This window comes from Helianthus annuus, chromosome 16 (genome assembly GCF_002127325.2).
Source record: "Helianthus annuus cultivar XRQ/B chromosome 16, HanXRQr2.0-SUNRISE, whole genome shotgun sequence".
NCBI classification, from domain to species: domain Eukaryota; kingdom Viridiplantae; phylum Streptophyta; class Magnoliopsida; order Asterales; family Asteraceae; genus Helianthus; species Helianthus annuus.
This window is the reverse complement of record NC_035448.2, coordinates 10,949,569-10,966,575: the sequence shown is the minus strand read 5'-3', so window position 1 is coordinate 10,966,575 and position 17,007 is coordinate 10,949,569. Positions and strand designations below refer to the sequence as shown.

Here is a 17,007-nt window from a genome sequence, read left to right as displayed (position 1 = left end):
TGATGCGGTGGTGGGGGTGGTGGTGGTGGTGTGGGAACTTTGAAGAAGATGATTTATGTTGAGAGAGAGAGATAGATGTCTGATGAGGTTGAAGATGATGATGATGATAAGGGATTTTATTATAATTGAGTTATAATAAAGAGATAATAAATTTAAAATGACCAAAATGCCCCTGAGGGTAAACACAAAATAGCAGGTCATTAATGGAAAATCTGGTCAAATTTGAAATTTGAACTAAAATGGCAACAAAATACAAACCACAGGGACCCAGATGTAATAAGTTTGAGATTTGGACTAAAGTGGCAAAACTTGCCAAACCACAGGGACCAAAATGGCAGTTTACTCTTTCTTTTTTTATAAATAAATACCATATTTTATAAGACAAATATGACCTGATTTGCCCCTGAGAAAAATGACAAAATTGCAGGATTTTATAAGAAAAATACGACCTGATTTCATTTTTGGACCAAAATGGCAATAAAACTGAAACCACAGGGACCCAGATGCAAAAAGTTTGAGTTTTGAACTAAAATGGCAAAAGTGACCAAACGTCAGGGACCAAAATGGCAATTTACTCCATTTAATATGTTTGATTTCTTAATGAAAATTCCTATGGATCTTAGTTAATGTTTGATTTCTTAATGAAAATTCCTATGGTTAGGGTTGGATGAAAGTGCCATACAAGATTCATTTATGATTTTCAAGTATCAACTTTTTAACAGAAGTAAACTCACCGTGGTCTATCAAAGTTTGTCTCGGATTCAGAAAACATAAATGTTAAAATTCAAAACTTAAGACTGCCCATAATGGGCGTTAACCACCTTCCACGCCACCACCATTGCATCGTTAAACCATTACTAACCCATTTGAGAGGAGCACCAAGGGCCTCACGCCCTTAACGAGCATTAAGGGCTTGGGGTGTTGGGCCAAGTCACAATCTAACCAATCAAACCATGTTAATCCCATTTTTATAAAAATAAAAAAGACCAAAAATTAAGGCTTTCACTATCCCACACCCCTAAAATCTTATTCCAACATAATTTTCACTATATCTCCCTCTCTATATATATATCTATGTATATATATATAGAGAGAGAGAGAGATAGAGGAGAGGGGTGTGGGAATATTAACTCCCAAAATTAATTGTGTTTTTAGTTAAACTACTACATAAATCATCAACCCCATGCCATTACTAACTATATCCAGAGACCATATCTCTGAACTTAGTGAAACAGCAGGAAATTCATTTGCATATCTTGGATTGGGTTTATACATATATAAAACAAGAAGGGGAATTCTTACTACTTACTAATTACTAGGATATAATGGGCTTGAAAATCTTCACAACCAAACCCATTGAGCAACTGAAGTTCACAGCAGTTTCATACCTACAAGAAACCCTTCAATTTCTTCAGACTTTGCATTGGAGAGGCCTGCATTATAAATAATGGAAGCATAATAACTATGTATACAATTAACAGAACACTAGATTTATAAATAAAAAATAAAAGATTGCTAAATTGCCGTAAATGTTACCATTTCCATCAATAATCTTCAACAAATCTCCATAACGAAATCTCTCCAACCTAGCACGCAGAACGTTGTCAGCTCCTTTTGTCTTTAGCTTCTCGGTTTTTGCACGTAATTCTGTTGCAAGATTTTGCAACTCTGCATGATGTGACTATATGCTTAGCAAATATTGACTGTCTAGTACTCGTGCATTCATTAATTAAGTACATATTTTCTCAGAAATATGAGCGTTTAGTATATCTTTACGATATAAGCATACTTGTAATACCTTTGAATGCCTCATCCTCAGAAATTTGCTCAGACAACTTCATTAATTCATTGACTGAAGCTGCTTGGTGGTTACTAATAACAGACTGTTTTTCCAATGCCTGTATCTCTCTCTTCAATTTAGCAGACTCCCGTTCAGCCTGTGAAAAAGACGAAGAATTTTGTTCATCAACCATAAAAGAACACATATATCAACGATAACCAAGATTTATATTACCAACATAAGTTTTGTTCTCAAGGAATCCAACTGTGCATCAAGATCAGAGTTACCAACAGCTTCAATATCCATTGCATCACCATCAGATGCTTCATCCTGCAGACAGATAAGATACTGAATTTAGTACAAAGATATATGTATGATGATTAAGATATCCAAGTTTTCAACTTCTGGAGACTTTTATATCTCAACTCATGTTATCAATCAATATATACATATATATATAGCCTTTCTCAAAGTCCTCTTTCTGATGTAAACAAATCATACATTCATACCAGGAATCTAAAGCTACAAAGAAATAATTTCAAAAGGCTAGTACAGAGATTTACATCTTTTGGAAGTGAAAATCCTTCTGGAACCACAAAAACACGAAGGAAGCAGTACTTCTCCCACATAGTCAACCGCTTGTCCAGAGCTGATCGGATCATATTTCCGATATAATCCAAACCCTAAATGACAGTTAGAACCAAAAATAAAAAACAATTAACACCAGATAATAACCAATCTAGAACATATAACATGAAAATTACAGTACAACCAACTAGAAACATAGTTACGTAATCCATCTATTCACCCAAGCAGTTTGAGGCTAATCAAATGTTGTATTTCGGGTCATCGACCCGTCCGCCCGTGACCCGGAACCACAAGTGGATCCACGTTTTCTATTATCACAACTGCAATTTTATTTCCTAAGTTTATTTTTGTTATGTTGCATTTCAATTTAGTTATTTGGTAGTGGTCAATGGTAGTTATCCCATGTTTAGAGCAGTTTATAATTTCTTATATAATGTATTGATATCAATGAAAAAAGGCAGTGAGTTTTTGAGTAAAGAATTTGTTTTGGTTAATTTTCTCTCAATGGATTTTGAGGTGAATTAATTGTGTCTATGCTAGCTCAATTGTGCCATATTGAGTGGTGTTCTTAGACCCGAATTTATAACCGGAGTGGTGATTTCTGTATCTTCGGGAGTGATTCGCAGCCCTACTGTTGGTTTTGGTGGTGTATCTGTATCCAACACGAACCGTAGAACTATCTTAAATTTTAATGTTTGTTTTTAACCGGTGATTCGAGGGTCTTACTCCTATCATCAAATCATGTTTCCGATAAAATCCAAACCCTAAATGACAGTTAGAACCAAAATCAAAACACCTAACAATAAATAACAACCAAGCAATAACATATAACCTATGTAGTTAATATCCCAATATATCAGTGATATATCACCGATATATCAGTGATATATCGGTTATCGGTCCCTTGTCGAGATATCGGTGCAAAATATCGGTACCAGTAATATCGGCGATATTGACCGATATATCACCAATTTTCCCGATATCAGTACCTTTCTTCTTAGTTCTACTATTCGTCTTTCTTCTTGTTGTTGTTATTAGTGTTTTAAGTCTTCGTTGTCAGTGTAAATGTTAGTGTTTTAAGTCTTAGTGAGTTCCTACTTGCTACAAATGTTGCAAGTTGCAAAAGGTTAATTTGTTAATGGTAGGAGAGTATATTGGGTTGTTGGTGTTAAATTGCTATGTATATAAATTTAGAATGATATTAAAATTACCGATATCCCACCGCAATAACCGATATCTCAAATATCGGTACTTGACCGATATCCGATATTTTACCGCATTAACTACTTAGCATATAACATGAAATTTACACTACAACAACCTAGAAACCTAGATAACTAAATCAAATCAATCTCTTCACCTTAGCAATTTGAGGCTAATCAAACCATATTTCCGATAAAATCCAAACCCTAAATAACAGTTAGAACAAAACTCAAACAAAATAACAACAATCTATAACATATAACATGAAATTTACACTACAACCAACTAAAAATCTAGAGAGCTAAACCAAATCAATCTATTCACAAGCTGATCGAAACATATTTCCAATATAATTCAAACCCTAAATAACAATTAGAACCACAATCAAAACAATTAACACCAAATAATAACCAATCTATAACATATAAGATGAAAATTACACTACAATCACCTAGAAACATATCTAGGGTTTGAATTGCACGGAAATCAATCTCTTCCACAAGCAATTTGAGGCGATTTGAATCAACATTAAACAGAAACAATTAGCAGACCTTGGTTAGTTCTTCGGCTCTATCTGAACCTTCGACCTTGAGTTGAGTTGACGCCTCTCTGTAACAACAGCGTAAGTGTGTGTATGTTGAACATATATGGTTAGAAATTGAGGTTGGAGACTTACTGGTGAAGATAACCGAAGGCGCTATCGATCAATTCGTCAACGATGTTTAGTGCAGCGTTGATGAACAGCTGCGGGTTCAGGTTGTATGAATCGAAAATCGCCTCGCTCTCACTGCCTTCCATCTTCAATCTCGTTCGATGGATTCGTTTTCTGAATTTCCCGCCTAATATAATCCGAAATTTTGGGGGTTTTGTTTCCGTTTAACTAGTACCATGTGTACCGGTTTGGGTGGTGAAAAATGTCTCACTCGTGTTTTATGCTAGGCGTTTTACGATAAGAGGGTAGGGTGTAGTGGAATAATGCCCAATTATATCTCATTCAATCATTATATAATTATTAAATTTTTTAAATTAAAAACTAAAATACTTCACTAAGGGTATAAGGAGTGGTTAAACACTTTAAAGTGGCAAATCAAAAAACCGATCAATGAGAGCGCGCCATGTCAATTAGGCAAAAGTGTTTAAACTTTGGTGAAAAATGTTGGCAATGGTTTAAACACTTGGTGAAGTGGTAAACTATTTTTTTAAAAAAAAGGAAAAAGGTGTGATTGGTTGAGATAGGAATGGACCTCACCCACAATACCCTCCCTCTCTCTCCTTCTCCCTCTTGCCGAATCGGTGTTCCATCACCGCTTTACCCATCCATTTCGGTAAAATATATGTTGGCGGTGGGGTGGCCACACTTTACCGAGTCGGTAAAGGTGGTTTACCGAAACCACTCCGCATCCCCTAATTAAAGAAAGATTACAATACTAAAATAAAAACAAAAAAACGACTAAACTTAAAAAAAAATCCGGAAAAAAAAAACGACTGAACTTAAAAAAAAAGATGATAATCTAAAGGCCGTATTTTCCCGAAGTTTTTGGCGATGCATTTGCGCAACGATCAACGCGTCGCCTTGGAGGTGATCGATCGGTTTGGACAAAAGCTTTATGTCCTTTTCCGTTTGCCTAGCCGCTTGCATCATGTTAATTTTTTTGTTTTCGCGACTCGTTCTTGCTTAGTCTCCCAACGCTTGTGACCGAGGTCTCGAATGTCTTAGAGATGTCGATTCATCTCCTCGAAATCTCCCTTCAACTTGAGATTATCGGAAGACGATTCTACCGGTTTTTTCCCGGGTTTTTTCCTTTTCTTCTATCGAGCGGCCGGGCCAAGTCTTCATCTTCCACGTCATCGTCCAAAACAACATTAAACTCGACGGTGCGTGCATCTGAAGTTGGTGTTTCTGGGTCAACCGGGGATGACGTTTTCGACCTTTTAGCTTTACGTCTACTACTAGACATCATGGTCGGTACGCTAGCCCACTTTGGACTATTTTTTAGAAGCTCACAACATCTATAGTACGTGAAAACGCCTCTAGTTTTCTCGTACTCATCCATAGCTCTCGTTAAAATTTCGACGTCACCTCCTCCCTCTGCCAATTATCTTTGTTTCGTTGATAAACTTCTTGGAATTGGTGACATTTGTTGTTGAGATCGGTCCATTTGCTAGAGATGGAGTCTTTGTCACGATATTTACCTTTTCCCATCGCATTAAAAAAAGCTCACTAATTTTGTTTCAAAATTCTGGACCGGTTTGAAAGTTTGCTACAAAAAATAAAAAAAAAAATAATAAATTCGACGCGTATTTTTATAACACTTACCCACCTCGGGGTCCTACGAAACATTGAGTCACGCCCGAGCCAACACGTATTCCTCGTCCTCCGTCCAAACAACGTAACTATGCTTACGACGAGGAACGTTCGCGTCCTTTTTTTATGTGACCTTTTACAGCGTTTGGATGTCTCGCGATCGTGTTCGAGTTGCGTCTCTGGCACCTTATCCACCTCGGTTCGGCTTGTTCTTGGGATGGTTGCGAAGCGCCTGGTGGGGCAACGCTGTAAGGGGTTTGAATGAAGGGATTAGAGCCGCTCAAGTAAGCCGCGTACGAAAACAAATTCGGTTCCATGTCATGAAAGTTAAAGTTTTGTTGCGGTTGGGTGGTATTTGGTTTCCCGGGTCTTGACAGAACACCAAACGGGGGTCAGAATGGATGCATGGTAAATAAGTTTATAAAACTTGGAAGCACTAGAGAGAAAGGTAGATAGAAAGTGAGATTTTTTATAAAAACTTGGGTGAAAAGTGGGGTATTTATAGGTTTAAATGGAATTAAAAAAAAAATAATTTATTATTGTTACCGTTTGACAGCGGTCAAAATTTAAAAATTTGTGCAAATTTGGCGTGATTTAAATCACACGGAGGGGGGCTTTTTTGCAAAATAACGCCGAAACACGCCTAGGGGGGGGGTTGGCGTTTTCGGGCGTGATTGGAGGAAAAAACACCGAACAACGGTGAGTACGGGTGGTAGGGCTGTTCACGAGCCGAACCGAACCGTTTAGACCTTTGCTCGCACTCAGTTCGTTTACAAACAGATCAGAACCGAACCGAGCGTTTTTTAACCGAGCCAAAGTCGAGCGAGCGTCTTTCGATCCGAGCATTTTTCGAACGAGCGTCGATCGTGTATCGAGCGTCGCAGAACAAACAAGGAAAGTGATGATGGGAGTGCTAGTTATTATAATAAAGTGTAGTTTTCGTCCCTAATGTTTCGCCCAATAGAACACAAGTAAAAATTTAACAAATAATAAGGAATACAAAAACACTCAACTAGTTCTATTGAGATTAGCTAAGCGGGAAGATAAATTGTCTACCGATTGAAAAATTACCCTTGTTTTATCGGAAGTAAGGCTGTAAACGAGCCGAGCCGAGCTAAACCCAGCTCGAGCTCGGCTTGAACTCGATTCGAGCTGGCTCGGCTCGAGCTCGAATATCAAATCGAGCTGAGATTTGAGGCTCGAGCTCGACTCGATTCGAATTCGAGTTAGCTTGGCTCGGCTCGATCTAGCTCGAACAAATAAGAACCGAAAAATTTACTACTTAAAAAGCCCTTAAAAATGAATTTCTTCATAGACTAAGGGCCATAATTGTCATTTAATTTAACCATATGGCTAAATATGCAAGTGTAAATAGTTAATTCACTTTGTACATTGTTTTTACCTTCTTTTATAGGGGAGATACTCCCTTAGTTTTTGTTTTCTAAGCGATGTGGGACAAAAAAATAAAGGATATAAACCTTATCGAGCCAGCTCACGAGCTCACGAGTCGAGCCAGGCCAAGCTCGAGCTCGGCTCGTTTACAAACCGAGACGAGCCGAGCTGGCTCGTTTACAATCGAACCAATTTCGAGCCGAGCTTTCTTCGAGCTTTTTTCGAGCGAGTTTCGAGTGAGCTGCGAGCTACGAGTTATTTGAACACCCCTAATCGGAAGTTTGAAATTGAATGAACCGATTAAAGCAAAACCCTGGCGAGTTGCCGTCTTGGCGAGTGGTGATGGAGAAATCGAATAACGATGGCCAATGGGGGGGGTTTGATTAAGGTCTTGTACTTCTGAATCGTATGGCGGGTTGAGACTTGAGTATTGATCGACGCTTCACATTTTAGTATTTGAAATTTTGACTCAATTACTCAAATGGACATTTTAGTATTGAACAATGGACTATTGGTATTAGATTTCAGTTCTAATTACTTAAATGAGCTCTATTTGGATCTTGGATCAAACATGGTTGATGTTGGTCTCTAGTCATTTCATTAAAAATGATACAAACACACACACATACACATATATATATTAAAAAATCAATCGAGCCAACCGAGCAGAACCGAACTGAGCGGACCTTTGCTCGGGCTCGGTTTGTTTACAAAACGAACCGATCCGAACCGAGCATTTTTTCAATCGAGCTAAAACGAACGAGCAAATTCCGAGCATTTTTCGAGCGAGCATCGAACGAGCGTCGAGCAATTTGAACAGCCCTAACGGGTGGTCTAAGGAGTATGTTTTAGTAGAGTTTTTTTTTAAACCAAAACCAACTAAGGAGTATGTTTAGTAGAGTTTTTTTTTTTAAACCAAAACCATTCACTTATCCGGTAACAGTTTAGTTTCGGTTTTGTTTCACTGTTTAGGTTTGTTTATTGGGTATCAATTCATCCAAAATAAGGTATGAAGTATGTAAGTAAAATTGTTAAAAATAAAGCTGCCAAAGACCCAATAAATAAACCTAAACAAAACAAAATCAAAACCATATCGTTACTCGATAACCGAATGGTTTTGGTTTACACTCGGTTTTATTTCACTGGTTAAGCTTATTTATTGGGTCTCAGTACAGTAACATACAAGTTATATAAATTTCAAAAGAAGTCACCATTTTTCAATGGTGTCAGCAATCTAAAAGTTAATTTCCACCGTTAAAGAGTCTTTCCAACGAAAACGATTACAACATAACACATACTCACCGTGAAGAATTGAAGAAAACGATTCTAGAAAAACTTAGGGTGGAGGGTATAAGGCTGTTTGAGTTGTGCGGTGACTTGAGTCACCGATTCGGTGATTACACCCTCCATTTCAAGGCAATCGGTGAGCAGGAGAGAGAGAGACAAGATTCGGTGAGTGTTCACCGATTGAAGGGACTGATTTTTTACCCATTTTTTTAATAATTTGAACGTTATTTGACCGTTTGAATTTATTTTTGACCGTTACAATTTTTAATATAAATACCCATATTTCCCGTCAATTTAAAATACACAACTCTTCTCCATCCAAGTTTATTTTTTAAAAAAAATCATCACTCTTAATTTTTCAATGGATCATATACCACCGCTATTCCTTTCGATTAATATTAGTGAAGACGATGATTCTTCCTCAAGCGATAGTAGTTTAATTTTTTTCCAAAATCTTATTAACGAAGCGCTCAACTGGAAGACACGGGCACTTCTAGAAAAAGGAAAACTGTCCATCGAGATCGAGTGAAATGTCACGACAACCTTATGAGAGATTATTTTGTCGAGGAGCCCGTATTCAACGAAGATGTTTTTCGTCAAAGGTTTCGTATGTCCAAAAGGTTGTTTTTCAAAATTTTGAGTGACGTGCAAGCGAATAACTCGTGGTTTCAAGACGCCGCGGATGCAACTAGCAACCGGCAACGCTCCAGACGAGTTCGACGAGTATTTAAATATGTCCACAAGGACTTCCCGAGAAAGTCTAGAATATTTTTGCGAAACGGTATGTAATTTATATGCTTCCGAGTTTTTACGTAGACCTACTAGTCACGACGTTGCGCTCTTGTACCAAGCTCATGAGGAGAAACATCACCTTCCTGGGATGTTGAGTAGTCTTGATTGTACACATTTTGTTTGGAGAATGTGTCCAACGGAGTGGCGGGGTCAATATATGAGGGGGGATCACAGTCACCCGACAGTTATGCTCGAGGCAGTAGCCTCTCAGGATTTATGGATTTGGCATGCTTTTTGTGGTCCAGCAGGTTCACAAAACGACATCAACGTGCTCCAACAATCTCCGTTATTTCTTACTGAGCAAAATGGAACTGCACCAAAATGCTCATTTTACGTGAACAACCACTTGTACAAGCGTGGATACTATCTTACTGATGGAATCTACCCTACTTTATCCGTGTTTGTGAAATCATTTCCGTATCCTCACATTGTGAAAGAAAAGAAGTTAAAGAGGCAACACGAGGCGGCAAGAAATGACGTAGAGCGGGCTTTTGGTGTTTTAAAGGCAAAATGGCATATACTTCATCGCCCGATGCGTTCTACGAGTGTTAAAAAAATTAGGATGGTCGTATATGCGTGCATTATTATGCATAATATGATTCTAAAAGACGACGGAAACGCGATTGCACCGGTACATATTCGGGATCCTCCAGTCGAGCCCGTTTTCGAAGACACTGTTTATAACTAGCTCATTGATGAAGATACGCACTATAGACTAAAATATGATCTTGTGGAGCATCTTGGAGAACAAGATTTACCCCACCTTTTAGTGGATTCCGACGACGAATAGTTAATTAGTTTTTTTTTAATTTATTTTTATATTTTAAATTAGGTTTTTTTTTAAATTTATTTTTATATTTTAAATTAGGTTTTTTTTTTAATTTATTTTTATATTTTAAGTGAGGTTTTTTCTTATGTAATGCGTTTTTTTAATTAAAAGTACCTTTGTTTTTATAGTTTTTAATATGTTTTGTTTATTTATAAATAATTTCTAGAAAATAAAAAAATATATAACTCAAACACCCTAGGGTGTTTGACTATACCCTCTGATTGAGTGCAAAATAAGGAATGAAATGGGGAGTTGACATGGCATAATATTATTGGCTAGGATTTTACTCAAACACCTTAGGGTTTTTGACTATACCCTCCACCCTTAAGATTATTACCGTGTCAGGCGATTGCAATCGGTGGGGGAGACCAGAAGTGGGAAGCGGCCTGAATGATTTGATTTATGAAATAATTTGAGTTTAACGTCTCTTTTAGGCTTTAGCCACTTACTTCATGTCTACAAAGCTATTTTAAATTAGACTAGTGGGTATGGTGAGGTCCATCCTTACGAGGATTGGTCGTCACCTAGGCGTCACATCACCGGCTCGTGGGGGATGGGCCTCCTTCACTTTTGAGGGGGTGGAGGATGGGGCCCCACCTTAATATTTTATAATTTCCTACTTTTTTTTATTAACTTAATAAATACAACATAACACAACATAAATAAATTCATTTCATAACATAAAAAAGAATTACATTTCCTAAAAATAAAAATAAAAACATTTCCGGAAAAAAAAATTACATTTCCTAAAAATAAAAAATTACACTACTCGTCTTCATCTTCGTCTCCGTCTCCGTCACCGATGTTAACGTTGTTCCAAATATGTTCTACCAAATCCTGTTGAAGGTTTGCATGCGTGAAGCCGTTGGTTAGCGAGAACGAGTTTAAATCCTGTTGTGGCGGATCAACCGGGACAGTGTTCCCGTAAGATGCATTATCATCATACTCACAAATCGCCCGACCTTCGTCTTCAATAATCATGTTATGGAGCAAAATGCAAGCGTACATACAAAGCCGCAACCTCTTCGGTGTGAACGCACGTGCCGGTTGTTGAAGGACAGCCCATTTTTTTTGTAAGACACCAAAAGCACGTTCGATGTCTTTTCTTGCAGCTTCTTGACGCCTTGGCGAATTTTTTTTCTTTTTTCGTCCTCGGGATATGGAATAGTCTTTACAATTGTAGACCAAGACGGATATATCCCGTCAGCAAGATAATACCCACGTCTATACTCAACCCCAGAAACTGTAAAACGGGTGTCCGGACCGGTTCCATTAACGACATTAGTAAAGATCGCCGATTGGTATAACACGTTGAGGTCGTTGAGTGAACCAGGGAGACCAAAGGAAGAATGCCATATTCACAAATCGTGTGATGCCACGGCTTCAAGTATCACGGTTGGATGGCCGTGATCACCTCGCGTATATTGGCCGCGCCACGCAGTCGGGCAGTTATGCCACGCCCAATGCATACAATCAATATTACCAAGTATTCCCGGAAACCCGTGCCGTGCTTCATGAGCTTGGTACAACTACTGAACATCATACGAGTTTGGTTTACGCAAATATTTTTTGCTATACAGTTTCACCACATTCTGGCAAAACCGATATAAGCATTCCCGCGTAGTTCTTGCCGACATTTGTAAGTACTCGTCCAAAGCGTCGGCCACTGTCCCGTACGCCAGTTGGCGAATGGCCGCAATACACTTTTGTAACGTGGTGAACCCTTCATAATTTCGAGCATCAGGTCGTTGCGTGAAAAACGGGTCTAGCCCCGCCAAATCATTAGCAATCCGTGTGAATAACCGGCGACTCATTCGGAACCTGCGTCTGAAAATCTCGTCATTGTAAAGTGGTTCATCCGAAAAATAATCGTTCACCAATTCCTCGTGCGCTCCTGTCGTAAAAAATATATAAATACGAGTAAAAAAATAAGGATAATAAAATTTTTTAATGATAAACCTTGGCGGTCTCTGTTAATCCGTATTCGTCTGGTAATAACGTTTTCAGACGAGACGTCTTCCTCTTCCTCTTCAATAAGAATCTGCCCCGCCCGTAGCACAGCGTTTGCGAAAAACATCTCCTCTTCGTCATCCGAAGACGAGGGCCACCAAGAATTAGATGGCATTGTGGATGAAAAGATAATTTTTTATAAAAGTGGGGAGAAAATGGTATAAAAGTGAGAGGGTTTTGGGTTGAAAGTGGGGAAAATATGGTGAAAATAGGTGTGTTTTATAGAAAAAAGGAATTTTTTTTAAATTAATATAGCCGTTCAACGGCTAGTTTTTGAATTGGTAGCCCCGGCTTCCCCGGCTGTGGGGTGCCGGTTGTGCCGAGCCGAGCCCAGGGGGGCGGTGTGGAGGATCGGCGCCGGTTCTAGCCGGGCCTCAGCCGGCCCCCATACCCTTTAGTCTTAGAGCTAGCTCACTTACTTAACTTAAATTAAAGATATCCTGATTTTTTTTATTTTAATTGCGTATAATATAAGAACTAAACATATATAAAGGTTATATATAATTAAATCTTTTGGAATGGTTCGGTTTAGGATCGCAAGGCAAAGCTTTGGAATCACGAGAAGCTTCGATGAGCGAAGGTCTAAAATGCCATGAACAACGACGATGCTTGCAGTTGAAGAGTGTGAGCCAATAGGAGAACGAAACTAGGAACTAATGGAAAAGCAAGAAACAGTTGACGGTGTCTAGATCTTCAGCTGAAGCTGAATATAGATCTATGTGTGCAGCTGCATGTGAGATAATATGGCTTAAAATTTTGTTAAAAGAGTTACAAGTAGATATAAAAATTCCTATTAGTTTATTCTGTGATAATAACGCTGCAATTTCTATTGCGGCGAATCCAGTTATTCACGATCGGACCAAACATTTTGAGGTTGATTTATTTTTCTTGAGAGACTTGATTTCAAAAGGAACTTTGAGATGTTTTGGTGTAAAGTCTGAGAATCAAGTGTCAGACTTGTTTACTAAAGGAGTTTTGGTCAAAACACATCAACAGTTATGTATAGAATTAAAGCTTTTTGATGTTTTTAAGAAATGAAATTGAGGGGGGGGGGGTGTTAAAATATATTACATAACCAATTGTTTCAATTTCATTTATTTATTTTACATTTCATTATGTTACTTATGATTTTCACTTTCTTATGTTTTCTTGTTACTGGATAAAATGGGCTGTGTATACGTTGCTGGTGATGGGCCTGGATCAACACTTTGGACTTAGCAGAAGATGGGCTTGAAGCAGTGTGGTTATAACAAGATTCCTATCAAGTCGGGTCAAGTGGTTGTCCGGATCTATATAAGTGACATCAAAGTCTTTTATCATTCAGATCAGATATTTTTTCAACTTACTTGTTTCTCTCTCTTGTAAAGCGATTAGGGTTTGTAAACTGAGAATCATTCGGATTTTCAGTTTTTGTGTTTCCTGTAGTCGTTTTTTGGTTTAAGATCATTGTATTAATGATCTTCTGAGAGTATCGAGTTCTTGTATCTGGTTCAATTGAGTGTATTGATCAGTTTATACTTTTAGAGTTAAATAACATTCTGTTTGGGTGTATTCTGGATTCTTGCACTTTGATACCATAAATTTGACATGGTATCAGAGCTTTAATAGCTCTTGGGGTAGTTGTATTTGCTTCCGCTGTTCATCGGCCTGTTTGGTCATCATATGAAACTAGGGTTTCACGTTTTTGGGGTTTTTTCTCTATAGTGTTCGTGATTAATTTTTGGGTAGTGATATTACGGCTTTTGTCAGACCTTGAAGATTTGTGAAGATCCCTTCTCTTAGGGTTTGTTTGTGTACCAAATCTTGTCCGATTGTTCTTGTTGTGGAGTCGTGGTGGACCTCAGGTTTGCCGATTTCATATCTGCTGTCTTCATAAAGAGTGGTTAAAGGAAGCTGCTGTTTCGATAAGGGTTCAACCCTTGAAGGTTGTAAAATCCTTGTCGGAACTGGAGAAACCCTTGCTGGGGTTTGCTATCTTGGTGAGATTGTTTCTTGTTATTGCTTTCTTTAATTTTTTTGTCTTTCATCTAGGCATCTTGTTACCGGACTAGTTGGGCCGGCTTGATTGATTGGGACACAGGACGGGCCATCTCCTGTTGCATTTCCTCTGTGTTTTGTTTTCTTTGTTTCTGTTGGCTGTTTTAGCTTGTCTGATTTTTTGTGCTTGCTGGCTGTTATTGTGTTTTGTTTGACTGATATTGTTCTGTCTATTTTAGTGGATTAGTGTCAGTTTTTGTTTGCTTGTAGTTGAAAGGGTTCTGCGTCTGTGCAAAGACTTGGGTAGGCACCTTTCGAGTGACGATCCTACCATCTGGACACTGGCACAGTTTCGCTGGGTTTGATTTTGTTGTCTATCTGGTTCTTGTTTTTGATTGATTCTTCTGTGTGTGTAATACTTGGTGTTTGACATGTACAAATTTCTTTGTGTGTCATGGCTGAGATTGAGGGTAATCCATTTGCCACTTTGATTAGCAAACTTGAACCTAGTAATCCATTGTACTTACATCCTAGTGATACTACAAATTTAACTATAACAAATATAAAGTTAAAGGGTACAGAAAACTATATTGTTTGGGCTAATTCCTTAACGTTGGCTTTGAAAGTTAAAAATAAGTATGGATTTATTGATGGAACTTGTGAGAAATCTTTAATAGATGAGGTTTAGGCTAATCAATGGGAAAGATGCAACTCTGTGGTGTTAACATGGATACTTAATTCTGTTTCAGAAGAGCTTTTCTTAGGTCAAGTCTATTCCAAACTTGCTTCTGAAGTTTGGAAGGACTTGAAAGAAACGTATAATAAGATAGATGGGTCTGTAGTGTTTGATTTATATCAAAAAATCAATTCGTTTAGTCAAAAGGGTCAATCTGTGTCTGAGTATTATAACAAATTGAATATTATGTGGAAACAAATGGATCAGATCTTACAACTTCCTTCATGTACGTGTCAAGCTGCAAATGAGTTTAATAATTTTAGTCATATGATTAAACTCATTCAGTTTCTTATGGGACTTGATGACACTTATCAGTCTGTTAGAACCACTTTGTTAACTAAAGAGATTTTGCCCACTGTTAAAGAAGCTTTTTCATTAGTATCCAGAGAAGAGTCGCATAGAAATTCTAGTAACAACAGTTTTAAAAGGAATCAAACTGTGGGGTTTACATCTAAGTCAAATCAAGGGTCTGTTTTTAATAAGAGACTGAATAAAAGTTCAAATCAAAGTTTGAAATGTTCACACTGTAACAAAGTGGGTCATACTATTGATATGTCACACCCCAACCGATGGCGGAATCATCGGGGCATGACACTGAGCGAAACAGATTGTCCAGAAGTTTCCACAACAACTATCATTACCATTCAGTTTAAATAATACGTCCCATACCGTATCCCAAACAATAAAACAAGTTATTACAGATAACATCTAGTCAAGTAATATGTTCCGACATGTCACACCCCAACCAATGGCGGAAACATCGGGATGAGACGAAGTGTGAAGATTGCTCGAGACATCATAACGCTAATAATTGTGACAAGTATTTAAATAATCCGATTTCATTTCATAAGATAAATTGTCAACATTACAAGAAATTCAAATACATCAAGTTTAACAAAATAACATAACAACATAACAAAATTGATACAACATATTAAACCCTAACGTCTATATGTGTATCTAGGCATCAACGCTACTTCTTTTCTTAGCATCATCCTCATCAACCTGTAACATGTTTAAAATAATTCAATGCAAAAGCAAAGGCGAGTATACAAGTTTGATACATACATAGCAAAAGATAAGTTTTAAACCATTCCTCATAGCAAGCATGTGATTCAAGATAAACATTTAAATATGGCATGTGTCTAACATATCAAACCAAGGAAACGCAATATGCTCATGACATTACCGATGATAAAGGGCGGGTCGTTAATCCTATAGCGCTACATATGTCACAGTTTGGCTCGTACGAAGTTAATGATAAGTTCAACACATAAGTTTCACCCAAGTTTAAAGTATCAAGCCATCACGTATACAAGAATGTTATAGGAATGTTCATGTGTTTAAGCAAAATGTTCATGTGTAAGTTTGTTGATAGGTAAACATGTTACACCCCAAAAGTGGTAAAAGTAAAAAGGGGAAATACGAGTATACTCACAAGGCTTGCATATGCTTTCCGATTATCTAATTGTTAACGAGTAGAGATTTAGAGTCCGAATGTATAAGGGTTAAAGTTCAAGTATGTTTAGAGTCGAGATTCGGTGTTTAAAACAACATAAAAATAAGATATGAGAATAACATGGAAAATAATCATTTAGTACATATGATGCTTGTTCTTGACACTAGGAAACTCGAAGGAGTTTAGATGTTTTCATGGAACAAGGTTCCATTAGAATCGTGACAAGTTATCATAGTCTAGGATGATGTAATCTAGTACCCCGACATATGAACACTAGTTCATCATCAAAGATTCGATTATTCGAATAATATGTTTAGGTTATATAATATATGTCCAATAGTTCAAGCATGAGGTAGAAGATTAAAATCTTCATTTTGGTACCTCTAAATGTTATAGAAATCATGTAGGAGGTAGGAAGATCAAGTCTTCCATTTAGGCACCTCTATGTGTTCACCACTACACTTGATGTAAAAACAACCAAGGAGGGTCATGAACATACAATAAAGAATAAGAAATATACACACTAACTAAGAGAAATCATCAAATCATGTGAGGATTGTATGTTTGGACAACCCAAGTTGTTCCATAATCACTCATGTATCAAAGACAAAGTTTGACATGACTTGTGGGTTAAAAACCCTAAACAAAA

General features: G+C 37.6%; 2 protein-coding genes across 2 annotated transcripts; both read right to left on the bottom strand.

Annotated features, from left to right (window-relative positions):
- Window positions 1–1,148: 1,148 nt before the first annotated feature.
- Window positions 1,149–4,491, bottom strand: LOC110916831 (protein MIS12 homolog). Its single transcript, XM_022161488.2, has 7 exons — window positions 4,248–4,491; window positions 4,123–4,180; window positions 2,344–2,463; window positions 2,015–2,110; window positions 1,799–1,937; window positions 1,537–1,668; window positions 1,149–1,433 (listed from the first exon to the last, which is right to left on the bottom strand). The coding sequence occupies exons 1-7, from the start codon at window positions 4,367–4,369 to the stop codon at window positions 1,372–1,374; spliced, it is 729 nt and encodes a 242-aa protein (XP_022017180.1). The 5' UTR covers window positions 4,370–4,491; the 3' UTR covers window positions 1,149–1,371.
- Window positions 4,492–11,705: 7,214 nt separating this feature from the next.
- LOC110918951 lies at window positions 11,706–12,301 on the bottom strand. Its single transcript, XM_022163229.1, has 2 exons — window positions 12,136–12,301; window positions 11,706–12,070 (listed from the first exon to the last, which is right to left on the bottom strand). The coding sequence occupies exons 1-2, from the start codon at window positions 12,299–12,301 to the stop codon at window positions 11,706–11,708; spliced, it is 531 nt and encodes a 176-aa protein (XP_022018921.1).
- Between the last annotated feature and the right edge of the window lie 4,706 nt (window positions 12,302–17,007).

What these genes read in the sequence shown, in the direction of transcription:
- LOC110916831 (XM_022161488.2), bottom strand. Translation starts at nt 4,369, where the DNA reads ATGGAAGGCAGTGAGAGCGAGGCGATTTTCGATTCATACAACCTGAAC. An exon ending in TGAGAACAAAACTTATGTTG is followed by an intron (nt 1,938 to 2,014) that starts GTAATATAAATC and finishes TCTTTTTCACAG; the next exon opens with GCTGAACGGGAGTCTGCTAA. An exon ending in TGAGGATGAGGCATTCAAAG is followed by an intron (nt 1,669 to 1,798) that starts GTATTACAAGTA and finishes CACATCATGCAG; the next exon opens with AGTTGCAAAATCTTGCAACA.
- LOC110918951 (XM_022163229.1), bottom strand. Translation starts at nt 12,301, where the DNA reads ATGCCATCTAATTCTTGGTGGCCCTCGTCTTCGGATGACGAAGAGGAG. An exon ending in GATTAACAGAGACCGCCAAG is followed by an intron (nt 12,071 to 12,135) that starts GTTTATCATTAA and finishes TTTTTACGACAG; the next exon opens with GAGCGCACGAGGAATTGGTG.